This window comes from Struthio camelus, chromosome 25 (assembly GCF_040807025.1).
Source record: "Struthio camelus isolate bStrCam1 chromosome 25, bStrCam1.hap1, whole genome shotgun sequence".
In the NCBI taxonomy this organism is placed as follows: Eukaryota; Metazoa; Chordata; class Aves; order Struthioniformes; family Struthionidae; genus Struthio; species Struthio camelus.
This window is the reverse complement of record NC_090966.1, coordinates 842,921-868,903: the sequence shown is the minus strand read 5'-3', so window position 1 is coordinate 868,903 and position 25,983 is coordinate 842,921. Positions and strand designations below refer to the sequence as shown.

Genomic DNA, 25,983 nt, shown 5'->3' with positions numbered 1-25,983 from the left:
TGTGCGCTGCTTCCGTTTACATCCTTGTTTCCTCAAAAAAAAAGGGGGAGGGGGGAGGGAGGAGAAGATTTCAACACCTGTCTCATAGGAATTGAGGTGATTTCAACACCTGTCTCATAGGCAAAACACAACAAATTTAACAAAGACAATCCTCGCAGATGGCCAGTCAGTAATGGTGCTCTCAGTCCCAGGCAACATAATATTCTTTGAAAAAATCAACCCATTTCACCTTTGTGTGAAGGGGGCCAGACCACCTATTGAGAAGATTTTCAGTTGCAGATCTGCCTGACTTTGTTCGCATCTCAGATACCAGGAAACTGGTGTGCATTACTAGCTCCCTGCCTTACCGGTAAATACGTTTTGTCCATTCAAACAGCTTTTCCTGGTGAGAAAGGTAAACTCGGTACAAAACACAGTGCTGGTTAAGCCTGAAGAAGTGATTTTTTTGACAGCACATTGTTTGCTTTCAGGGAGTACTTTGAAAAAATGCGAGTCCTGGTCTTGGAGCGTTATTTGGACAGCCTTCCTTAGAAAACTTGAGCGCTGTTTAAGCCTACAGAATCCATTTTCCCCATTTCTTTCTTCACATCAGCCCCATTTTGTCCAAGAAATCTTTAATGCTCCCCTGAAAATCACACACAGCCTATGGCACTGCCTTGTGCCCTTTTTGCACAGCCCTGAACTGCAGGAAGAACAACTCAGTTTAGACTCAAATATAAATGAGGAAGAGGTGAAAGGTTTCAAGATCTTCCTTCTCACTCCCCATGCCTCTCCAGGTCTCTCAATTTATTACCTTTTAAGCATCTCAATCTGAGGACTATCTTACTGACAGGCAGAGTAACACCAAAATTACATTTGAGGAGCATGATTTCCCACAGGGAGAGAAATTTAGAGGGAGCTCTGCTGTATAACAAACATCAATAACCAGCCCATTATATCCAGACATGCATCCAGCTCCCACCAGGGCTGCAGAGAAGCCAGACAGGCCCTTTCTGAGCGCCTCAGCCCAGAGCGAGCCACAACTGTAGGACCAAGATAAGCACTGCGTAGAGGCAGCTCAGAGCTGGGGGCTCCCAGCAGGGAGCCCCGGGAAAGACACCGCCTTCCAGGGCGGCCCCGAGCCGCTGCCTCAGCGCAGACCCAACCGCCTCAGCGCGGCGCGCGGCCCCACCTCACCCTCTCTCCTGCCTCGGCCCCGCCCTGCAGCACCGCCGGGATGGGCCGGTCAGTCGGAGACGCACAGCCATTGGCGGCCGCTTCCGGATACCGCCCGCCCATTGGCCGAGGGGCGGGGCGCTCTGCTTCGGGGCCATGCTGGCAGTGAGGGGGAGGGGCTCTGCTTTGTACGTCAGCGGGCGCGTTGCTGGAAGCGCTGCCGGGATTGGCCGGGAGGTTCCCTCCGGGGCGGGGGGCGGTGAGGAGCCCCAGAGCCTATCCCGGGGCGGCGGAGGGCGCTGTGGGCCGGGCGGGGCGGGGCGGGGCTGCAGCGTCGGGCGTGACCGGGGTGAGAGGGAGGCCGTAAAACGGCTGCAGCGGAGCACCCGGGACCGTTGACAGCATGCGTGAGCAGGGCCTTGACCCGGCCGGGTGGTCGGGTTGGGTGCCGCAGACTGGGTACAGCACCAGTGGGTGCTGCGTGGGGACGGCAGGGGCCAAGCTTTGCCCCCCAAGAGAAGGGGCAGCTGGCAGGCCGGTGTCCCCCTTGGGCGATGGCGCTGGTGGGCAGCTTGCCTGGCCTAGCCCCGTGGCTTAGTGGGGATGGGCCTGCTCTGCCTGCAGCAGGGCTGGCCCCAGCACTGGGACAGGTCAGGCAGGGCTGTGGTGGCCACGTCTTGAGAGCCACCAATGTTGGAGACCCCTTTCCTTTCTGCCCTCCTGGGCAAGGAGTTTTGAACAGCTTTCAGTCAGCAGTTTTACAGTCCTTTGTGGAATAGAAGGGACTTCAGGTCTGACAAGCTGATCATAAAAGGAAGTGCAGCATATGGAAACTGTTAAGTTCTTTAAATGGGGCACTGTGGCATCCTCCAATAGTACATGCAATAGCTTACCTTTTTTCTGAAGTGGCTTTCCGTTCCAGTAGCATCTGGCTTATACTAATGGCATCTTGTTGGCATGCTTTGGTTTGTGCTACAAATTACAACTTTGTGCAAATCTGAAAGCCAGCTAATGGGAACTTAAGAGTTGCTATTCATTCTTTTAGATCTCTCCACACTTGTCAAAGCCAGGTATTGACTTCATTCTTTGGTAGGGCTTGCAGCTTCCAGTGAGACCTTAGCTTGTGATGTGGCTGTTGCCTACCCACACAGTTCTTTTACAGGGAGCTGGCACAGTGCCCTTTTGAGCACTGAATCTTTGCAGACAGTCTTCTAGATATGGATCTGTACATGGGACCCACTCCTGGGATTTGGCTGAAATAGTCTTTCACTCTAAGAACAACAGCTCATATTGGATAAACTGTCTCATACTGAGAGATGAAAATAGCTTGTTTACAGAGCTGCATCCCCCTGTGCAATGTTCTGTGGGAGAATGAAATTCCAATTATGGTCTTCTGTCTTGACTTTGCTTTGAAGGAGGAAGATGGCAAATTATTGGACTGCAAAGCAAGATTCCACACTGTCTCCAAAGCTGACCTCAACGGGCTGGAAATCAATTCTGCGAGCAAACTTTAGTGCATTAGCAACCTGTTACTTCAACTTCCTGTGCTGGGCTTTGACATCATAAAATATAGATTTTAGTAGCCAGTTAGCTGCTTTGAACAGGTAGTAGTGTTAGTTGTAATATAGTGGGGAACGCAAAGTTCATTGAAAACCCGGGTCCCTTCAGGGGGGAATGGCGAGCTGGTACTGCTGTAGCAGTATACTGTATAGATTGAAACTAGGAATCTCTGATGGGTATGGGTTAGCATGGCTGTAACTTGCTGTTTATTGTCAGTGGAAATCAACTCTGACGAGTTAGTTGCCTTACAAGGAGCATCAGGACTATGAGATCAATACAAGCAGCAACTAGAAGCATTTTTGCAGTTGCTCACCCTTTAACACAGTGGTCCAAGGTGGCTGCAAGGTGTTAGTATCTCAAGCCAGATATGTACCTCAGTGGAAAGTGGCAATGAATATAGTACTAGGTGGGTAAAGAAATCAGGGCAATACCTAAATCTGTTCTCAACAGGTCTAACCAGTGTAAGAACTCAGATTCCCCAGTGAAACAAGTGTTCTTACTTCTCAAACAATAGCTGAGCAGAGATTCTCAATCTATGTCTCTTCCTCAGCAGAAAGCACTGCAACAGGGAACATCTTTGAGAAGCAGTTAAACACTGCAAATAACCCATCAACTTACCAGCAAGAACTGCCCAGCAGCGGGGTTTTGCTTTCTGGCCTCTCCTAGGCTTGAAACAGGTTATGACACTGAAATGTAAATACCAGATTTAGCTGAAAGAGTGTGTTCCTCTGCAGTTGGCAATAGGCTGCCTGGCCTGGAGGGCCCTCCATAAAGGGATTGGGTACCATGCTGCTGCTCGACCTCCAGTCCTAGCTAAACAGTATTTTCTCACCACTTTGAGCTTCCTAAATCTCTGTACCAGTTGGCCTTGAGCTAATGCAGCATTTCCTTAAAGAGTCTCCCATAGGAAGTAAACACAGGAAATATAACCTCTATAATCTTTAGGGAAATAGTGAGTCCTACTATGGACTATTCAACATCTCATAGCCTACCTGTAATGATACAATGTAACCTTACAATCCTTAAGCCCCTAGGTAAATCCAGGCTCTTGGCCGGACTTCAGCTTGCAGCAGCTCTTCCTACCTAAACTGAACATCTTTATGGGTTCCTGATAAATGATTCTTCTCCAGTGTGTGCAGTTCATATATTAAAGCTGTTGCACCAACTTGATGGGGAATTTGAAGTCTCAAAGATGCAAAATACCAACTAAATACTGTGAAATCTGGCTGCTGGCAGAGAGACCCTGTTGAATCCCTATTCAGCCCATATGCAGCCAGGAAGGAATCTACCAGGGCAGCCTTTGGGGTCCAACTCTTGGTATCAGGCCTGGTGTTACTGAGGTACCCTCCAGCTCCTGCAAGAGAGCTCCTCCAACTTCTGAACTACACCTAAGCTAGACCCTGGGTCTCCTTTAACGTCCCTTCAGAGAGTAGTGCATCTAATGTTTCAAACAAACGTCAAATACTACAGATTTCACCCTCCCCTTGGGCAGAGGCAAAAATGGCTGTTAACAGCCATTCAGCAAGACTTCAATTATCTCCTGATATTACAAGCTACCTGGTAACTAGATAACACATTGCTCTAGTAACACGTTGTCCCAGGGTTCTTAAAACAAGGGCTCTTCTGGTACTGGCCCCACGGCTCACTGAGTCTCTCACCCATGCGCTGTGATAAGCAAATGCAAAAGCTGACAACAAAAGGTGTATTGCATAAATTCAACTGCCTTGGAAGTGTTGGCTGCTCCAGGCAGGGACTGCTCCTCTGGATGCAATGGGAGATGGAGACTAAGCACAATGGATAAATTCATGGACAGCTAGATCTGGGCATAGGACCAGTGAAACAAGTCCATGGGGCTAGATAGGAGAGGGATGGAGGGATAGAGAGGCAGAAGAGGAAATGGATGGAGGGTGGAGGTGGGTATGGATGGAGACACAGAGAATAGTAGAGAGGGAGGGAGGAATGGAGAAGAGGGTAGATGGATATATGGGTGGAGAGAGGATGGGATGGAAGAAAGGTCTGATGGAAGGATGAAGGAAGGGATAGAGGAATGAATGAATGGAAGATGGAGGTGGGGTTAGATAGAGAAGTGGAGGGAAGAGTAGAGGGAAGGACAGCGTGAGGAAGGGGAGTAGAAGGAGGAGTAGATGGAAGGGTTAAAGTGAGAAGGGAAGGAGGGAGGGAGAGATGGATAGGAGGCATGAATGGATGGACAGAGTGGTAGGGATTACACCTGGATAGGAGGCAGGAATTTTTAGTGCCATTCTTGCTAATGTGTTTGCCAGCAGGTTGGGGACGGTGCCAGGAGCCCTTCTGAGTTGAGTGCCAGCCTGGCTCCCCTCCAGCAGGGCTTCCAGTACCTCCAAATTCTGGCTGGGCTTTTGCCTCTGTAGTCCTGTGGCAAGCAGGAAGGATCCCACTCAGCTTGCGGACAAGGATGGCTCTGGTCTCTGTGCAGACGCTCTAGTCGGGGGAGGAGGCCCAAGTCCTGGCAAGGGCCTGGGTTGGAGGGAGAAAGGCTAGAGCTGGGGGGAGGATGGCTGCCTGAGCTTCGAGGCAGGGTATTGGGAGCAAGGGGCTAAGTGAGAAGACAGTGAGGTGAGGTGGCCATGCTGAAGGATTAGGAGAGCTCTTCAAATCTAGCCTCAGGTGCGAAAGAAGAGGAGCATGTCTCTCCTCTGGGCCTGAGTTCCCCCATTTTTCTTTGCCTCCCAGCCTTTTTAAAGAGCAAAAGCAAAAGCAAAGCTTCCCAAATCAAACACTAACATCCCCTCAGTTCCTCTTCAGATCCAGGACCAATCAGGACCCCAGCCCATCCCCTACCTGGTCCTGAACTCCAGCCCCATCCTGTCTCCCAGGTTAGTAGGATGACAGCTCAAGGAGCTTTGGACAGGTGGCTGAACCTGCAATGGACAGGGTAGAAGGGAAGCAGGTCAGAGCCTTCACCAGGGCACATTCTAGACTTGTGGCTGCTCTTCCTCACGGCCAGCCCTTCTCTGGGGCAGGGAGCAAGGGCTGAAGCTCAGGGACAGTGAATGCTGTGGAGCTGGGACCTTCGCTGCTAATCCTTTCAGTCCCCTCTGTGTGCTTGTGATCTCCTTGCCGAGTGAAACCTCTCACTTCTGGCAGAGACACAACTTTTATATCCTGTATCCCAGGACAGGGAGGATGGTCCCAATTCCTGGATGGGCTCAGGAAGGCGTCGGGAAGGTCAGGCCCACAGCACAGTGCTTTGCAGCTGCCTCTGGCAGGTGGTGACAAGCTCATCGCACTAACCTCATTGTGAACCAGCATGGTGCTTCCTGATAGTATGCTAAAGGGAATAAGAAAACTGGAGGATAGCTGGCATCAGGAAATGAAGGCGATGTATCAAAACAAAAGAATTTACAATTCATCAATAATTTCTGCTTCTATCTAAAGGACTCTCATCCTGAAGTCACCTGTGTACCAAGTTTATATGTCCAAATAGAGATCGAAGCAAAAAAAAAAAAAAAAAGTCCTCAGATTCCATAAAAAAGCTTGAAAAGTAAAAATGAAGTGAGTATTGTTCGATTTCTGGCTTTCAGGTGTTTCTTAGTCAATTCTAATGAAAGCGAAGGTACTCATATACTCCAGTATACAGTTCAGCACATTATGTAGAACAGCAAAAATGATAAGACTTATAATGAAACAAAAGCTGGCAACATTGTGACCCTGCTGTTTGACCCCTGCTCCTTCTGTCTCTCTTCCATTGGTTTTCCTAAGACCTTTTTCAATCCTAGTTCTTTTTTCACCCTAGCTCTTTTTAACCCTGCAACACCCAGCTCCAGGGTGTCTTTGGCCATTGACTCCCTAGCGAGGGGCTCAGCGTATCGCAGGGAGCCAGCCACGGAGCAACACTGGGGCCAGGGGCTGCTGTTGTCAGGGGCAGATAACGGAGGCTTCCTCTTTCTTCCATTAGCAACACATGGATGGTGGAGTCAAGGGGGCAGTCTGGCCCTTGGCAGGGCTCCTCCGGGGATGGAGAGACTGGCTGGGGGGCAGTGTGCCTGCAGTGCCCGGCAGCGGCAGCAGCCGAGGGTGGGCTCGCTGCCCAGGCCTGAGGGGAGGCAGTGCCTCAGGCTGCCTCACGGGCTGTCCAGACCCGCAGGGCTGGGCCTGCTCCCGTCTCGCTCCAAGGCGGCCGGCCCGCCGGCCAGCCGGGGCCAGCCCCCACCGCCCGTCGCGACACCGCCCGGCCCCGGCCCGGGCCCAGGCCCAGGCCCAGGCCCAACGGCCGCGGGGGTTGGGCAGAGGCGCAGAGGCGCGAGGCCGCGTTAACGGCCTCAGCTCTGTCTCCAGGTGAGCGACGCCTCCGCGGCTCCCCATTGGCGGGCCGGCAGCCAATAAGGCTCCCGATGCCGCATCGCCTCGTGGTTGAGCGGGAGGGTCACGCAGCGATAGAGGGGAGGGGGCGCGAGGGGGCAGAGCGGCTTCTCATTGGTAAGATGGCTCGAGGCGTTGGCCAATCCTCTTGAGCGGGCGAGGGGGCGGGCTCGGCAGTTGGCCCGCCCGCGCCGCGGCGCGAGGCTAACGGCCGCCGGCGCCTCAGGCCGCCTGGCCCTGCGAGGCGTGTGGGGGCGGCTGGGCTCGCTGTCGCTGGCAGCTGTCGCAGCCTCTGTCCGGCGGGGCTGCCCATGGAGGTGAGGGGTGGGGCAGCGCCATGGCTTGGGGACAAGGCTGGGGAGACCGCGGCAGTGCTGGGCTGTATTGCGCAGCTGCTCATGTCGGAAGCCCAACGGGCGACGAGCTATCCGGGGGCCAGAGCGGGGCAGAGGGTTGGCGAGGCTTCACACGTTCCTGCCCCTGCCTGAGCGTGTGGCTCCTGCCTCACGCTTAGTGCTTCTCTTGGTGCCTTCTTAAAAGTCGGTATTTGAAAGCTAGGCTGCTGGTGCCTTCCTCAGAGGGCGCATGGGGCTGTCTCCATCTGGGCCTGACTTGTGGCACGAGGTGCTGTGAGGCAGATTTCTTAGGCTTAGGAGGACTTTTAAAGTGTTGAGGAAAACGTCCTGTAAAATTTTCATTTTGGTAAAATGAGTATGTATGGTGGGGTGGGTCACAAATTCACTGTGTGTCCACATTTCCTCACTCTTTGAGGTCATGAACTATACAAGTGGGTAGTAAACGCTGGGTGTCCTTACTGAGAAAGGATGTTCATAAGGAGAAAATATGGCATAAGTAGGATGTGTGTGTCCATATGTCTAAAAAAAGTGTATATGAAGAAACCTGTGTGTTAAAATATGTCAGTATAACTGTTGTGTAAACCAGAAGGAAGATCAATCTGTAGACTGCAAACATTAGATGTAGAGTCTGTTTACATCCTACCATAGTTACAGAAGAACATCTTTTTAGAGAGGAGTACTTAAAAAACATGCATGTGCTCCCTACTACTACTGTTTCATAAGTCACTAATACAAGACAAAAATGAGAGCGAGCAGTGCAGACTGTATGGCTTATAACTTGTCAGCCTATAGGAGTTCTTTTATTTTGGAATTCTAATGTTTTGAAATTTTAGCTTTTCTTAAATTTAATAACCATTTCAAATGAGGTGCAGCAGTAATGTTTTAAACATTAAAAATAACTACTGTTTTCTAATTTTTTTTAGCTAGTCAGCTAAAAATAGCTGACAGTCAGTTAGCAATTTTATTTTAATTTTCAATTTTTGTGTGCATTGATCTTCTGAAAAAGGGGAGAAAGAGAAGCCCTTTTTGTTTTGTTTTCATCCCCTTTTCCCATTGGCCACCTGTTCCTGAAGGCTTCCGGGTTGGTTGGTTGGGGGAAGGGGAGTTCTTATGTGAAAGTAGTTCCTCCCATAGTTATAGAATGGGCCAGACTTCCATAGTAGCTCCCATTGTGTATATTATGGTAAAACTACAGCTCCTGAAATCTGAAAGTGTTTGTGCATCTCTGCATTCATGTAATACGAGATATGTAATAAGAACAGTGATAAAAGGATTGTTATCAAGAGCTGTCTTGTGATACCTGGATGGCCAAGTGACGACTCTGCTGTTGTTGGTGAAAGGGTTAACGTTTGTGCCCACTTAGGTAATCTGGTATTCGTCTGTTGTGTTTCGGATGTTCCAAAACTCTGATAGCTAGCATAATGCAGCAAATGCAGATTTCCTCTTACTCTGTATCTCCTCTGTCTTTAAACACCTCATGAATGCCTTTTGTTCTGTTGGATTAATTCTTTAGCTAAGACTAAAAATGAAAGTGTTCTAATGTCAATGTGTAGAACTAATTCCCTGAAAATTCAGATGAGCAGAATCGGCAGGTAGACTTAAGAGTTAAAGAAGTTAATGTTGCTATAAAATCTGAAATTCTCAGGTCTATGTATAATTACTTCTACCTGTTTTTCTCTTTTCCTTGTCTTACATAGCCTAAAGTTGCATTCAGAGGTGGCAGTCGCTGCTGGAGTAGCACAGAAACCGGCGGGAAGCTGACTGATGTGTTCAGTAGTGTAATGACAGGCTCTGGCTCATTATATGATTGCTACAAATCACAGGTTTAGTTGATTATAAATGAAATTTTTATATATTCTTAAGAGTTTGGGTTGTTTTTAAACACAACAATCAAAAATACTTCTAATACAGTTGCTTTTACTGGAGATATAAATAGCTATGTTTGATTTATTTGTAATAAATATCTATATATCTAAGGTAATCATCACAAAGGACAGGTTTTGATTTTTTTTGTTTGTTTTTTAGTACAGTCACAATAAAGGTTGTTCATCTATTGTATATTTCATCTTCTGTCTCAAAAATAATTGAAAGAGGAAAGGGCAATAGATCAGTTCAGATTGAACTTTTCATATTTTTATGAGGAAGAGTGACAGAAGACAGAGGTGTTTGTGTAGAAAGCTGACAAATGGGTAAGAGATAGCATTAACCAGCATGAGAGAATGTGTAGAGCAAAAAAGAGCGTGGGAGGAGAAATCAAGACTTCAGTTTCAGTTGTGTTTAGCTGAGAGTGAGCCATACAAGACTTACATTGGCATGTTAAAATGTAGGACTAGTTAGGGCCAACATGGGGAAATAGCTTGAGAGAAAACAGACCTGTAGCTGAAAGGTGGTAGTTGAAATTATTTGTACTGGGCTCACCTACAGAGAGTAAAACAAAGAATGTAGTAGAGGTGACTGTGTGAGGAGTGCAAATGATTAAGAGTCGGGGGGGGGGGAAGAATCTTAACAGCAAAATCAAAAGGTTGTGACTTTAACAGTCAAATAAAAAAATAAGGATGAACAGAGGGGATTAGAATCTGGTTAGAGGGAATTGTAATGGAAGTTGTGTTTTTTAGAAAAGATTCAGAGACAATATGAACTGTTATACAACTTTAAAGATGAGGGAATGTGGTGATTAGATAGTATTTTGCTGTGTTCTTGCTTCTTCTGCTAGCCAAAACGTTCCTAGAAAAAGGGGTGGAGTAAATGACTGTGTTCAGGAAAACTGAGAAGCTGGTGAGAAGAAGCTTAGGTATTGAGCAAATATTTCTGTGGCATACCACAAATTCCAAATCCAAACATTCTGTTCATAGAAACCAGCCTACCATAAATTCAGAATCCAAACATTCTGCTCATAGAAACTAGCCTGCCAAGCAGGAGTCTTCTCAGTCTGACCACTAGAAAAAGTCAAGAGTTAAGTACATTAGGTCTCTCCATTTTGGCGTTCATTGCCATAAACTTTCACTGAGGTGAAAGATTCAAATTCATAAAAACCCTTCCCCAGTACCTTCAAGACCCATTACTTACCCTGTGGGAGACTTGTGACTTCATTCCTCTGCATTCAGTCTAGTAGCTAGGCTTCTTTTTGCTCACAGAAGTATTTTATGGACGTGGAAAACTGAGATGTGAAGTAGAGAGACTTGTCCATAGTCAAGCAGAAGGCCATATGGAACTGAGAGTAAAACCTGTTATTCTGTGTCACTTCCTGTAGCTGCTAGACTATTTTGCCCCATAGAGGGGCATATGTTGTGGACGTTTGGTCTTAACTTTAACCCTATGAATGCTTTCCAAGCACTATTAACTTTTTTCATTTACGAAGAGCTAACAAAACATATCTAATTTAAACCGAACAAGCATTTGCTTCTTTTGTACTTAAAAAACTGAGTAGAAAGAAGACCCCTCCTCTAGAAATGAATTGGCTGAAAGTTGGCTTTAGTAACTTAAATAATCTGTAATGGTTTGGAAAAAAAAGTCTCCTGACTCCTATTAATAATCATCTGCTACAAAATGGTGCAGAGGTTTTAGGCTGACGTGGACTGAAATTTATACTTCTATGCATATTTATGCTGAGCAGTAGTCAATAGCAGAAGTTACCTGTGTAGTTTCCTATCAAAAAGTATGTGGGTGGTTTGCTTCTTAGAGTCTAGTTACTCCCAAGGATGATCTCAGTTACAAGCTTGTATAATAAAATGACAATTTGATGTGCTAAATGCTAATATCGATAATTTTATTATATCTAAAATGTAGAATGAAGATAGTATAGACCTACCTCAGACCTACAATTCTCCCCTTACAACATCAGAATATTCTGCACCCGTGGACTCTTCCCTTTTATACGCACCATGGTCTATATATGGAGATGATACTAAGCAGGCTGCTGGTTCCCAGATTAATGTAAAGTCCAGGTACTCATTTTTGACAGAGAAAGAGCTTTTATGTTGAAGGAATGGGTAGATTTTTGTTTGTTTGAGTTAAGTTTAACTTATTAAATATTTTAAATTAATTGTTTTCAGGATTCAGCCTGAAAGGAATGATTATGGTAGTGAAACGGATTTATATGGACTTGTGTCTAACATCTTGGAAGAACAAGATAAATCGCAGCCATATTTTGCTGAGGGGTGAGTATGTTGTCCGCAGGCTCCACTGGCATTCTCTTTTCCTGAATACTACTTCCCTCGCTTTCATGTGATACATGGAAGCTTTTTGTCCAAGTATTCAAATTACTTGGTAGCTTTTTCACTTGCTGGTATTTACAGAACTTTCTTACAAAAAGGTTTTATAAACAGTTTTCATTGAATACATCATTTCTAAATCGTCTTGTTAAATAAATCTCATTGAATATATGCCTGGGGCTAATTTTTTAGATCAGGATTGACTTCAGACTTTGGGTTTCTTTCTTGATTCATTTAAGTTCTCAGAAAGAAACACAAAACAGGATATCACACTCCTTTGCTGCTTTCTGAACTGGCAGGAGGGAAGAATTCCATGGAGAATGAATATATCCTGATGTTAGCGCTACCAAAGCAATATGTACCTGTATAAGAGTCAAACATGCCTATATTTTAGGGCCAGAAGAAACCATTTAATGGCTGTAATAACTTGACACAGAAGGATTAATATCCAGAGCTTCCAAGATACTTCGATAGCTCACTCTGTCTTGACCAAATAATTCTTGTGATTTCTGTATGTACCCTGAAGTTGTGTGGCTCAAGTGAAAGCAGAGAGTCAGCCTTGATTGAAAGATCACTTACTAGTAATTCCTTTGTTTCAGTCAGTTAAGGTTGGATTTCTCTTTTCAGTACTGCTAAATGTGACTGTCATTACAATGAGTTCCAGGTATAATTCCACTATTTATTTTAGACTATTTACTGCTTTCCTTGACCAATGGTGAGGATTCTGTGTTAATCCATAGTAACTAGCATACGAGTGTGCTAGTAAATTTGAACAGATGACAGTAGTAGTTAGAGGTTTGGATATCAAAAGAAATGATTGGGGGAGAACAGGGTTCTTAAACCTCTTTCTGCGTTTTTCTGGAAACGGAGGAGGAACAGCACAAGATAGATAGAATTCTAACCGTGTGTTTTCTTTTTTTTCCCCTTCCCCCCTCCCCCCAGGAGTTGCTCTTCCAACTTAAAGTCAGTATGGCCTGTGAACACAACCAGAATTCCAGACCATCATGACCTGTTGTCAGAAACTAAAAGACCAGTTGTAACAGCTGTCTCGCAACAGGTTTTTTATCCTGGTGAATCCACATCTGCTGAAAAACAGTACTTACAGAGTAGTAATCTTGCATCCCAACAGAAAGTAGAAGAATGTTATCATGGGTTAACTGGCACAGACTTTGAAGAGCAGTGGTTATACCCTTCTCGGAATGATCATGCCAGCTGTTACAACATGCAGATTAATGAGACTATTAAGACAGCACCCATATTACAGAACTATCCATATGTTAAAAACATCTTTACACCTCAGGTTGGGTTTTCAGAAGTAATCAAAGACTCGGGAGCCGATGCTTATTCTTATGGAAGAGAGAAGGTATGTTCCAAAGGAGCAGATGTGCAGGTACATCAAAAGCAGACAGAAACACTTCTTCCGCAGTTTCACAGATATAATGAAAATGCAGATTATAGTAGATACACTGAATATTCTCATCTTAATAAAGCAAAGCCTAACAAGAGTACCAATTGTAGTCTCCAAGAAAATAAAAAGTTAGTAAATGGAACAACTGAGGCACCCTCTATGGACACAGAAACCTATACTAAATTATTTCAAGTCAAACCAGGAACTCAGAAAAAAATGGAAGATATAATTCCGGATCAGCAGAACTTTACATTTTCCAAGGCTGGAGGACTTGTATCAGAAAAACAATTTGCAAATAAACCTTCATTCTGTACGGATTTGGGGCAAAAATCAGAGTATGGACTAAAATCTCTTACAGCTTGTCCAGGGAATAGTGACTGTGCAAATGTTGTAGAAAAGCAGCAGTTTTCCAAGTCTGATCTACAGAATTCTGAATACTGTAAATCACTGACATTATTACCAAACTCAGCAAACACTTCAGCAGGTACTAATGTAAGGCCAACTTGGATGAACATTCAAACTAAACCCACTGCTTCTGTCCCGTTTCAGAATCCAAGCCCTTTGGTGAAACTGAATAATCATTTATCTACTCTTTCAAAAAGTTTCAGTCATTCAAATGATTTTTTTCAGTTGTCATCTTCAAATTTCCCTTTAAATAGTAATTTATTTCACAAGTGCTGTCAAGATAATCCTCCTTTTTTTTCCAATTTCGATTTTGGTTATAATACTGCGGATCGAGCTCAGTCTGCTGCTTATGTGGAATCACTAGTTAAAACTGGAGAAGAGAATCTCTTTGAGTCTGTAAGTGACAAGAAATTAAAGCAGCCAAATGGATTCTGTGAGAATTATTCAGCTCAACAGTTTGAGATCACTGAAAATGTAAACAAACACTGTTTCCAATTGAAGCCACAGAGTGGACATTATGATCTGGAAGAAGGACAAAAACATACAGATGGGTTGTTGCAGAATGCATACCAAGATTTAATGGAGTCTCAGGGTCAGTTTAACCTCAGACAGGGAAGCGGAAACAGTAACACTGTCAATTGTGCGACTCGCCCACAGGTTTCAAGTTTTTCCAACAATTACATGATGGGTGACTTGAGACATAATGAGCAGCTTGGCTCAAATGGATTCCCCTTGAGATCAGCCCGTCCATTTGGCCATTCAGTTGTCCCTTTGATGGAATCTTATGGCTTATTTTCCTATGATGATTTAACTCACTTCTATCCTTATTTTAATGATATGTATGGTGACAGTTCATTTTCTGGTTTTGTACCAGCGTTTGGATTTCAAAGGCCAGTTAAAACTCGTAGTGGGCTTGCCAGTGAACTATATGTTAGACTAGAAGAATGTCATGAGCAGTGGAGAGCTTTGGAGAAAGAAAGAAAGAAGGTAAAAATATACTATTTAATTTTAGCATGCCATATCACAAAATTGATTTAGATCTCATCAAAGGCCAGACCAGTTAGAGAACATGGGTAATTCTCGCTGTTACAGGTTGAAAGTTGAGATACTTAATGGGACTTTGAAGAGAAAATAATTTACTTCTGTTACTTAAGTTGTGAAGTTTGTAGCCTAGTTGTTGGCATAGTTAATGTTGTATCGAATGTTGCACTTAAGGCAGGCGTTCAGTGGCTTTTTCAACCTCTGTTTCTGTTGGAGGAGAGGGGCATGTTTTATAACAACCAAAATCATGTTACTCTTTTTTTTAAACCTGAAAAATAAACACTCCATCTAGAAACTTTGAAAGCAAATCCATTAAACAAATTTTGAATTAGGACTAAACTTTAATCCTTTTAAGAATTAATTAAAATTCTTGTGCCCTACGTTTCTATTTCTTTCAATGAATTCTTCAGACCTTCTACTGTTACCCTGAGATGTTAAACCTAAGATATACTAGGCTGAAAAAACAGTAATACTAAAACACTGTTAAACTAAAAACATTCAGAGAATTCTATATGAAGCGGTTGCCTTACTTAAAGCAATTGTCCTTTTTGTTAATAAACAGAAGTGCCTCAGGGTCCCTTTGGTGAATGTAAAAGCTGTCTTCATTTTGCCAGTTCAGCTGGTATTGAACTTCAAAAACTGTCTGGAGCTTTCACCTTCTATAAGGGAAGTTTGACCAAACTTTACTTGGGAATAGCTCTGCTGTGCCAGTCCACTGAAAGAAGCTTAATTATGAAGGGAAAATAGGAAACACGTTGGCTAAAATTTACCTTAAATCCTATCAAAAGCCAGTGGTTGCTCTAAATGGAGTGGTTGGAAGGAGGAGGAGTTTGACTTCAGGAGAAGAGGTTGATACCTATACTTGCATAGAAAAATGCCAAAGGGAAAGAATTTACACATGCTTGCAGAGAATTACAGGGAGGCTCGAGGACAGAAGGGCTGGAGAAAATTAGGTTACAGTCTTAACTGGACCACCACAAAATAATCTAAGAAATGCAACTTTACAACAGTTTTAGCTAGGTAGGTTGTTCCAGAGTGACAGAAAAAATTGAGGTGAACAAGATCTTTCTGAAATTTGAAATCTTATGGTCAGGTTTCAAAGTAATTTTCTGATGACAAAATAAAATACTGTTTGATTGAAAAAAAAAAACCCCTATAGTTTCTTGACTAATACATATAAAAATTTAGGTTAATTGCTGACTTAAACACTTCTATTTTGATTAGTGGATGAGGTCCACATCTATTTGCTCATTCTTTCTTGTTTTGTAATTCTAACTTGCCTCCATTTTATTTACAGACAAAATTAATGTAGGATGTCAGATGATACAACACTTCTGAAACACATTATCTAGGCATAATTACTTTATTTAAACTGCTTCAAGTGAAGCAGTCATCCACTTGGAACAGGCTATTGTCTTACCAAGTGGTTAAATCTTAAATGGCTAAATCCACATTTATCCACTCAAAAAAAAAAAAAAAATCCAAAACCCTAAAGGGAAAATCTAATTCAGGGAAAAAATCACGTATCTGATATTTCTTCTTGTTTCTATAGTAAAGCACAAGTTAAAATTCAAATTTTTAGAGAGTTATTCTTTTGTTTTCCTGCAGACTGAATCAGCTCTTGCTAAGAATTACCCAGGGAAAAAGGTTTCCAGTTCTAACAACACTCCGATCCCAAGGCTGACATCAAACCCATCAAGAGTTGACCGCTTAATTGTGGATCAGCTACGTGAACAAGCCAGAGTGAGTTGTAGAAGGACTGCAAAATCTGTTGAACTTATCACACTCAACTTAGAGTTCTGTGTAAGATAGCTATGATAGCAGAGCAGCGTCTCTGAAATAGTCTTGTATAGGTATACAGGGAATAGTATTTCAGCAGTTCTGTTAGAATTTTTACATCTCCAGGTTCACTGTTGCTGTTAGGAGGGAACCCACTGAGCAGTTGAGACTCACATTAACATACATATGTGTTAGAAGGATGTATATTCTAGCATAAGAGTGTGCATGCAGTCCCAGAATCCGGTTGTCTAGACTAACTGCATGCACAGTTCTAGGATGTATTTGTTAATGCAGGATAGTTATGTGATACAGCATCAGCCTGAATTTCTGCATAATTAGTTTGCTTCTTAAGCTAAACTGTCACAACATGTAGGGCAAACGTGACTGGCATCCCTTGAACTGCATGTGGCTCTGTAGCCAAGTGATGCTGCCGGTGCGATACCATTCATCTTTGTGAGGCAGCAACCTGCACCGAATTCTGCAAGGGAGATAGCGAACATAAGCAGATCCAATTCTGTGCTGCCAACAGAATAGTAAGAGTCTGTTGCTGTTCTGCGGCTGAGATGCCGAAGCCAGGTTCCTCATGGTGCAGAGGAAAAGAAATGTGGGCTGAAGCCATGGACGCCAAGGCTTGCCACTGCTAGGGGGTGTGGGAGTAGTTTCGACAGGTGCTAGTTCTGGGAGGAACCAGTACCCCTGTGCTTAGCTGCTCCCAAGCCAGTGGTAGTAAGTAGCAGCTAGCTTTTCTTGCTGGTTTTGCACAGGTGAAATGAGATGTGGAGCCATGCCTCTGTACTCACTGCTGAAATCTGCCTGATTTTGTTTATACAGCTGAGCAGAAAACATAGTGAAGGATGTGTTGATAGGCTGAAGTTTTATATGTAGGTCTCTTCACTTTTTACACTATTGTTTTATGAGTCCAAAATATGTTAAGTTTCCCCTGTAATCTACGAAACTTCTGAAAACCCCGAGGGGATGAGAAAGAGAGGGTTTAAGCCTTTAGTGGTTCCTATTGGATTGCTTAAGCAGCCCAGCTTTGCTGGCTTTTGTGGATTTTGCTTTTAGACACCTAGCACTTCTGCCAGGCTTAGGACAAAGAACGTAGGCACTTAACTCAGGCCTGTGGATCCCTTTGGAAGAGAGCGTGGTGCCTGAAAATCAGGTCTTGCAGAACTTGTCCTTGTGTGGCTCTGGACATACTTACTAAGGAAGTCTGCAAAATGACTATCAGGTTCATCTTTCTTACTTCACTTGCTTACATGATCCTACTGTCCCACTCAGGGATTGTCTTCTTCAGAAACAAGTCTAGTTACCGTCAAACAATTTCCTCCCCTATCCTAGTGACTGATTTCTCAGTTGATTGTGTGAAGTTCTACCCGTTTTCTCTACTCTTTTTAAACCTCTCAGCTTCCTTAACGATATGAAATGCTATCACTTTTTGAGCCTACTGGTGCTACTGTCATAGTAACTTGTGTCGTTTATTCCTGCTTTTGCCAGATCTAAGGGAGAGCAGGACAGTTCTGGTAGTTGGAGGCAGCTTCCGATTGCTTTCTCTCCTGAGCCTGGTAACCAGAAAAGCTATTGGCAAGTAGGCTGCTATGTTCTGCTATTCTGGAGAATTCTGCCCAAATAACTGTCTTGACCTACAGCCTGCTCTGAGGATACTTGAGGCAGGTTGGACGAATTGCACTGGCTCAGGTGCCATTGTTAGCAACGCTTTCTGACAGTATATGAACGTAATTTTCCTTTTCCTAGGAAAACCTGCAATCATGTTCTAGTGCAGGGATACATAAACAAGTTGGCTTTGCACTGTGCTCCCAGCCTTTTTCTGTTGTAAACCTGTGGATGACCATTAATCATCAGGCTTCCAATATAGGTGGATGACCATTAATCATCAGACTTGCTTATAGGTCTTAAGTGATCTGTGGGCAATGGTTTGGGAATCACTGACCAAGGGGAAATTCATAGTAACGTGTCTGTTGTAAGATGTGAAATAAGACAAGAAAAGATCAAGATTTTCAAGTGGACTGAATAAAACTGAATGATTTTGGAGTGCTTGTGCTTGGTACTCTCTGAGGGAGCTCCTTTAGCATTGACTATCCATTCTGAAAGTCAGCCTGTAGCTGTGGTTCCACAGCAGCTTTAGCCAATCTAAATTGAGACCGCTGTGCTCCTGCATTGCCCTTTCCTTTGCACCAGTGCAGGGAGCTCATCTGGGTGAAAACTAGCCAGTCTTTATGTGGGATTGGTTTTCACCCAGATAACTGCAGGAATGCTGATGGAAGGCAGGATCAGAGCAACCTTTACTTAGATTAGTGCACGTTGTCATGGAACCACCTCCTGTTAGAGTTGTCTCAAAGTTGTATTTATCCGTTTTTAGCTAATAAGTTAGGTGTCCTGATATTTGGGTATTTTAGCTTACAAGCACATCAGTGCTGTTGTGGCACTGTGGTCCACATTTTATACAGCTTCTGTTTTGAAGAAGACGAAATCCTAGGTAAGAATTTAACTATTTTGAAGTATAACTTCATGAACTGTTCTCAAAAGAATATAACTGTTATTGTTAATCTTGTCTTTGTAATCTGGTTAATTTTAATTTAAGTCTAGATGAGTACAGTGTGAATTCTTGTAACAGATTTAAAATGTTCATTAGGTCGTGACTTTACTGGGAAAAATGGAACGCCTTCGCAGTTCTCCCCTTCATGCTAACATTTCTACTGCTCTTGATAAACATCTAGAGGTAATTCATGTAGTGCAGTCACGTAGAAAAGATGAAATCGTAAATGCTTCAAATCGACGGAGACAAGGAGCTCCCAGATGCCAAGATGACAAAGGTATAGCTGTGCTTACAAACTCTTCTTAGCTAGCTGAAAAATTCTGCACATTTTGCAGGTCTGTAATACATGTGTGTTTTTTTGTATTGTGATCTTAATTTATTTTTCTATGTCTAGAGCTTTGAGAAAGGTGGACTGTATGGTTTTTAGACAATGGTTTTGAGAAGGTACTGTAAACATTAAATATGGGACAAATTGGTTAAATCAGCTTTGACTACATTTATCCCATAAACAAACTAGAAAGTAAGCGAAAGTTAGTGGGGGTTTTTTGTAGTGCAGTTTAGGATTGGAGATGACATCAAGCTACTGTCTCTTTCTTTTCCCTATCCCCCAAGCTCCTGTTACCGTCACCTCTCTATCCCTGTCTGTATTTCTATGTAGAAGTTGCTTGGTATCGTGATGTTGGATCTATAAAAAGAAACTAACATGGCCTTGAGTTACACATGTATTTCTCCTTCAAGCATTTCTCTCATAGATTGACATAAAATGTAAATCACATTATGGGTAGATATACAAACATTTTTGGTTGGAATGTTTTTATTCTTAATGGTATCAAAATATGCAGAATATTCAGCTTTATCTTTCACTAGTGTACAGGCAGAATAGCAGATACCCTTCTCTCTCTGTTCCCAATATATGAATCAGAATAAATTCCTGCTGTCTGTGATGTTCTGGTATATGGCTTTGTGGGGGAAACTTTCTTACACTTCTGAGACTCCTCTGTGTGTTTCCTTTCCCGCCTTTCTTTCTGCAGTTGAATTAGATGGATTATCTTATTCCTTTCAGATGTCCCATCATGCAGTTCTGTCATTCTCAGTTTACTTCAAGTATTTGATTGGTCTTTAAGTCCATCAAAATAATTAGCATTGATTGGTTTTAGTGCTACTCCTTAACCAAATCAGTGAGCTCTTTGGAAGTGAGTAGTCTGGAAAAGACCAGCTGTCAGACTTTGAGATCTTTCCCCTGGTCCCGCTGCTTAAGGAATTGAAGAGAGAGAAGTGGGCTTTGGACAAGGGGATGTGATTACTTAGGCTAATATGGAACTAAAAGAGTTGCCCTTCCCTTGCCTACCTCTCATTCTCCATAATGGCTGTCTCCAAGGTGTGTTAGCCTACCATGGCAACTGGGGAGACTTTTCAGAACAGTAGGATATTTGTAGTAGTGCTGAAGTAATAAATAATAATCCCTGCAAGTCTGGAAAGGCCTTGAGACAAATGCCCGAAGCTGTGCATCTCTCCTCTGTGATGGGAGCTTCCTTGCTGTTATGTGGGGTTTTTTGTTTTGCTTTTGAAGAGAGGCCTCCCCCAGCCCAACTTTGTTTCTACAGCACGTTTCTATTCCATCTGATAGAAAGCTAAGTACCTCATGAGACAGAACCTACCTACTGAGGCCTCAGTTCTAGGAAGTTTGATTTAAACAAAATTCTTACTGGAGCCATAGTCTTCTCTTCTTCTAGCTCCTCCACTGTAGTTGTGGTTCAGATTTACTTCAACGGGAAGCAGATGTATCTGAGTTGCCCCGTATCTGTGGTCTTCATGCACAATGCGGGTCTGAAAAATTAGGCTGTGGCACACTGGACTTGCAGAACTGTACCAGGTATCTGGCAGTTATCCGTAAATGGTTCTGACGACTTAATGAATGAAGTTCTGGAAGAAATCATGATGAGAAAAGCTGTTCACTGAGTGTCATGTCACCCAGAACAACTATCCAAGCCTTTCAGTGCAACTTTCAGAGCCATCTGTGACCTTACCTCTGTTTGAGATTGCTAGATTCAATGTTTGAGATCTCTCAGAAGGATCTAGGTGTTACAGATCATCTTTTGAGGGGAAAAAAGACCCTTTTAATGTTTGTAATTCTCATGCACTGTATTCAGCCAAAAACTTTAAAGCAACTATTCTTTATTCCAGTGAGGTTTTTCCTTGTTATCTGGTAGTGACCTAAATACTAATCATTATCTTACAGCTTTGAAATGCTCGTTTGGATAAGTGTCGCTTGTTTCTTAGGTTCTTCTAGGCAACAGTCCAGATGGCGCCATTCCTCTGCTCTAGTCTTCTGGATTCCACAAACCTTGGAGCAGAAATTGGGATTTTGAAAATAAAAGAGCTGATAATCATGTCCTCCCACTCTGTGTTCTGTCCTTAATTTCTCCTGTATTCTGTCCTTAGTTTCTCTGGAGTTATCCTTCCAAATGCCACCTTTCAAAATTGTTTGAGTGGCTGACAGTTATGTTGGACAAGTGGATTCTCATTGTGATTCTTCATGGCTATACATGAATCAATTTTCCATACCACTCCTTCCAGCTACTTAGTAGCAGTAACTATAGAGGAGTCAATTGTCACTCTTTGTGTGGAGGGAGGGAGAGACGTTTCAGAATGGGTTTCACAGAAATCAGCCCACTGAGTGAAAGAGCCACACAAGCCAGTGAAGAGGAAAACGGTGAGGGATACAGTTAGACCTTGAAATTCTGCCCTTTTCTAAGGCACCCTCAGCACCTCTAAAAGGGATGTTCTTTCACCTAGGACTGAACCAAGAAATAACGGTTGAAGGTTAAGTGCTAGCTTTTTGCAATAAAATAAAACTGCAGTCATGCTTAATGAGCACGAGCACTTGGAAGAGCAGATTTTAAGCCCAAGTCTTCCATTGCTTCCAAACTCCATGGAACTGTCTTACTGGGGAGTCAAGTTCACGCATGCTTTCTGTGTGCAGCCCAGCGTATAATGTTACGTAGTGTGAACCAACTGTAATGGAAGTGAGTGTGCTCCCACTCCAAGATAACATGAAAGTTCTTACTGAAAATTTTGGTGCCTAGAAGAGGGTATCAAATTTGTTTCCTCACGCCAGGCTAGAACTGAAACCAAGAGCATTACATAGGTATTAAGTGAGTGCTGTAAGCACTGAACTGTTGAGTAAATGGACAACTGTACCAGCCTTGCTTCTCTTTATTTTAAAGTGATAGTTTCTGCCACATTTTTTTGCAGAGCCTGATCTATATGCTTTAATAAAATGCCACGAACTAGTTATTCAGGCAAAGCTATTCCTAGCTATGCCTGAATAATTCCTTAGGCAAGATGGGTAAAGGATCCAGTTTATGGATCTGAAAGGGTTGGTATGAACATTGAGCAGTGAGCTCACACGGGAGGAGCGAGATGCCTCTAGTGCCTGGTACATGGACTACTCTCAAAAACAGGCGTGACCATAAGGTGCTCCTGATGCTAGATGACAGCTAAGTAGGAGCTTTAACAAAATAAGTACCTAAATTCCACGTACCTGGCATTTTTTTTATTAGAGCCTAAAAATCACTGTTTTCTTAGATTCAACTTCTACAGCCCTATAATGAAAGAGAAACAAGACCCAAAAAGGCACCTAAAGAGTTTTGCTCTTTTTAGAATTTCCAGGGTGAATTAATCTCAAATAGTGTTTCCTGGTTAGCTGTGTAATAAAGATACAACATTTTTTTCCTCCCTACAGATGTTTTTGCTCTTGCTTTGGCAATTAAAGAGATGAGCATAGCAACACGTAAAGTACGTACTACTCTTTGGTGTGCACTCCAGATGACCCTACCAAAAGCTACAGCTGGACAACTAGATGCAGAGAAAGCTCTTCAGGAGATGGTACAATGTGAAGACAAAGCATGTGAAAACACAAATAGTTGCAGCATCCTAAATCAAAGGGCTGAAACCAGCAAGCACTAATGAAATATCAGTTGCGTGCAAGAGTAAAATTTGCAATGTGGATGCATGAAGAGATGATATGCTAAATCCTCCTATTTGTAAAGTTTGAACAACTAATTTTCATTCATATTTAAAGCTGATATCTTGATGAGAAGCTGAACTTGCTTTAAGGGCTCTCAGGTTTTACTTAAACTGTTAACATTACAATAATGTCAGTTAGCCTTTACAATGCCGGTATATTGTAAAGCCTAACTGATGAAAATTAACTTAAAAAATAATGAGACTAATTAAACAATTAACAACCAAAATATTATTTCAGTTCTGCAGCTGGGCCCTGGTATAAAACTCTTTTGATAAGTTCTTTTAGGTTTGTTTTAGTAAGTAGGTTTTAAAATAATGATTCTTAAAGACTGTACTCTAATGTACCATACAGTCTAGTATCAGACAAGATTGTGATGAAAAAGTGTCTTCCTTATCAAACTAGTACCTGGAAACAGGAGGAAACAATGCTAGAAATAATATCCAATATTCATGTAAAATTAAATATTTAAAATACTAATATTTATGAATTTGAGATTTTAGAATCCAAGTTTGTTAAAGGAAATGCACCAGGTTCTACTAAATTAGTGATATTATAAAATTGCTGTTGTGAAACCATACAATTTAGTAAATATGTTCTAATCATTTGGGCATGCGCTTGGGAAAAAAAGACCTCTGTTTTAAAGTATTTAAACATAATGAAAATACAACATGCACACAATATTAACCTTTAAAAAGCTGTGCAGCAGCTGAAATAATGAGTATTGTTTTTAATACCTTCACTTTAAAATTTGAAAAGAGGGTATCACAAAGTTATGAGATTTAGACTTTTTTAAAGTTACTCTTTCGCTAGTTTGGTTTGAGATTTGGTTGTCATATTTTACATTTATTAGTTTGCATCTGTATTCTTGACAGCTATTAATGCTTGGGGTTTATCTGCATATCTTATCTCAATATCTTTGGACTGAATACAAATAACTTATTAATATGAAATGTTGGTATTATGTGGCTCAGGAGATATAACAGGGTTTTAACAATTCTAGCATCGAGTTTAACTATAATGTGTGGATTAAATTTATTCAACTATCCTTGCCTAGATACATTGATATTTTAAATGTCTATGTTCTTCCTACTTCTAGAAATCCTGATGTGCAAAAGGTGTAATCACACCACATAAATTGTCATTAGACAATGTGAAAAAGAAACTGAATGAGAATGCAGGAGAAACTAAAGTAACCATTTTGATCACTGATATGACCAAAAATACTGCCAGGGTGAATTCATTGGGGCAGGAGAACAAAGTACATCTTCATAGCACAAGTCACAGCATTAAGATTTGTTAAGTTAAACCTAAGACGTTGATGTTAAAAAAAAAAAAATACTGAATTTAGTCTGTCTGGTAAGAAATAAATTAACTTTTGTTGAAAGCATTTGTTCTGCATTTGTCTTTGTAGTCTCAGCTCCTAAAACAGTATCTGTTAACAGGGATTGTAACTCTCAGTTCATTACTGAAATAAGTTAAAAGTTGTGTAAAGCAGTGTTGACATTGAAATTAGTCTCTTGATCTGAAGATAGGAAATAACTGTAACTTTGCTCTAGACAAACAAGGGCAAAATTGTATCAGTGTAATGAATCCAAGGTGGCGGATCTTTTTTGTCCCATAATTTTCGCTTGTTACTTACAAACTGTGTGCTACCAGGGAAAGCTTATTCAGTAATTTCAGTATCTGCAATAGAGATCTTAGGAACACAGCTGGAGTTTTCCTGCCTTTTAAATTTCTTGGCAGTGATGCCAGGATAAGGAAAATAAAATAACACTTTTATTCTCTTTATACTGGGTCTGCAGTAATACACTCCTGAATATTAATACAGCATAAATGTTTGGCTCTCCAGAGACACTATCCTGTCTGGACACTCAATAGCAGCATTTATTGACATCCAGTAAGAGCAGCTGTGCACTTTAAGTAAGGAAAGGCCTGTAACATCACAGGCCAAGAAGCATTAACTGTAGTGAAATGGACTCATATGGCCAAGGGGGACTTAAATTCTTCAAGTACTGTTGAGTCGTGTCCTTGTGTGGCCATGCAGGACTACACGGCTTTTGTGGGGTGCAGAGTATGGATGATAGGAGGAAAGATGAGCCACCTGTCTGAAAGGGAGCTCCTGAGACCTGCTTGTGACTAGTCCCTTTCTTAAATGCAATGCACTTTGCATTGAAATTAATACACATTGTGAGGGGTGGCACATGCTCACAGCTTAGGCTTTTGTTCTTTGAAAGGAGACAGCCTGATCTCACTATAGGCAGAAGGGTTTAAGTTCCTCTAATGACTAGGTTTTTTTTTTTTTTTCCTCTCTTGACTTGTATAACTAAACATCTCAAAAAAATTATATGAAACACGATCTGGTTTATAACCATCCATGCAGATGAGGCTCTCCAGTCTCATTTTTCTGCCACTTGAAAACAGAGGTTTGGGTATTTTAGTACCAAGTTCCAGAGCTCTCGGTGCACAGCTTAGGAACATGGAAAGACTTCTACCACCTGCTGGCTGCTGCCAGTAAGGAAGGAGGCTGTTGCTGCCACAGCAACCCGGTGCAAGTGAAAGTGGGAGTGTTAAAATGCACTGAGAGAACTGGCAGCTTCCTAAAACCTGAGTGTGGCTAAGGCTGCTTCAGGTGCAGTTGTTGAGTCACTGCTTAGTACTCTCACCCAGTCAGATCACCTAGTCAGATCTAGGGCAAAGGGATTTGTGAGACCAAGGGCTCTGGGACTCAGGAGAAAGCAAGAGCCACCCTGTGGTGCTAGGGTCTGGGCAGCAGCGCCAGGGCAGCTCTGTTGGAGCGCCCAGCTTCTTTGTGGCCAGCTACCCCCACCTCACCTCCCTGTCCTGCCATGGTCCTGCCCTCAAAAGAAACACTGCAGCTAAGAGCCACTGTAATGCTCAGGCCTGGGAAAAGGGTCAAGCCCTGAGCATAAGCCTGACCCAGAAGTAGCAGTGGCCATGTGTTCTCTTACAGGGACAAAGGGAAGAGGTGAAGGGCGGCATTACAGGCTCAGGAAAACAGGTGTGACTAGAGGATGACCAGCCCCATGGCAGCAACAGGCCAGACCTCAGAAATATTTCTGCAGTTTAATAGAAACTGAGGATGCAAGATCTGCAGGGGAGTTTGTGCATGCATATACTGC

The 25,983-nt window shown here is 42.8% G+C and overlaps 1 protein-coding gene across 1 annotated transcript; it reads left to right on the top strand.

Moving 5' to 3' along the window:
* The first annotated feature begins 9,115 nt into the window (after positions 1–9,115).
* On the top strand, positions 9,116–25,154 carry MEIOC (meiosis specific with coiled-coil domain). Its single transcript, XM_068919304.1, has 7 exons — positions 9,116–9,235; positions 11,199–11,356; positions 11,465–11,569; positions 12,566–14,423; positions 16,086–16,220; positions 18,910–19,090; positions 22,559–25,154. The coding sequence occupies exons 1-7, from the start codon at positions 9,194–9,196 to the stop codon at positions 22,780–22,782; spliced, it is 2,703 nt and encodes a 900-aa protein (XP_068775405.1). The 5' UTR covers positions 9,116–9,193; the 3' UTR covers positions 22,783–25,154.
* Positions 25,155–25,983: the final 829 nt, after the last annotated feature.

Excerpts from the sequence above, each read along its gene's own strand:
- MEIOC (XM_068919304.1), top strand. The coding sequence starts at position 9,194 with ATGACAGGCTCTGGCTCATTATATGATTGCTACAAATCACAG. Across the intron at positions 9,236-11,198 it reads ATGATTGCTACAAATCACAG|AATGAAGATAGTATAGACCT; the intron begins GTTTAGTTGATT and ends TCTAAAATGTAG. Across the intron at positions 11,357-11,464 it reads CAGATTAATGTAAAGTCCAG|GATTCAGCCTGAAAGGAATG; the intron begins GTACTCATTTTT and ends AATTGTTTTCAG.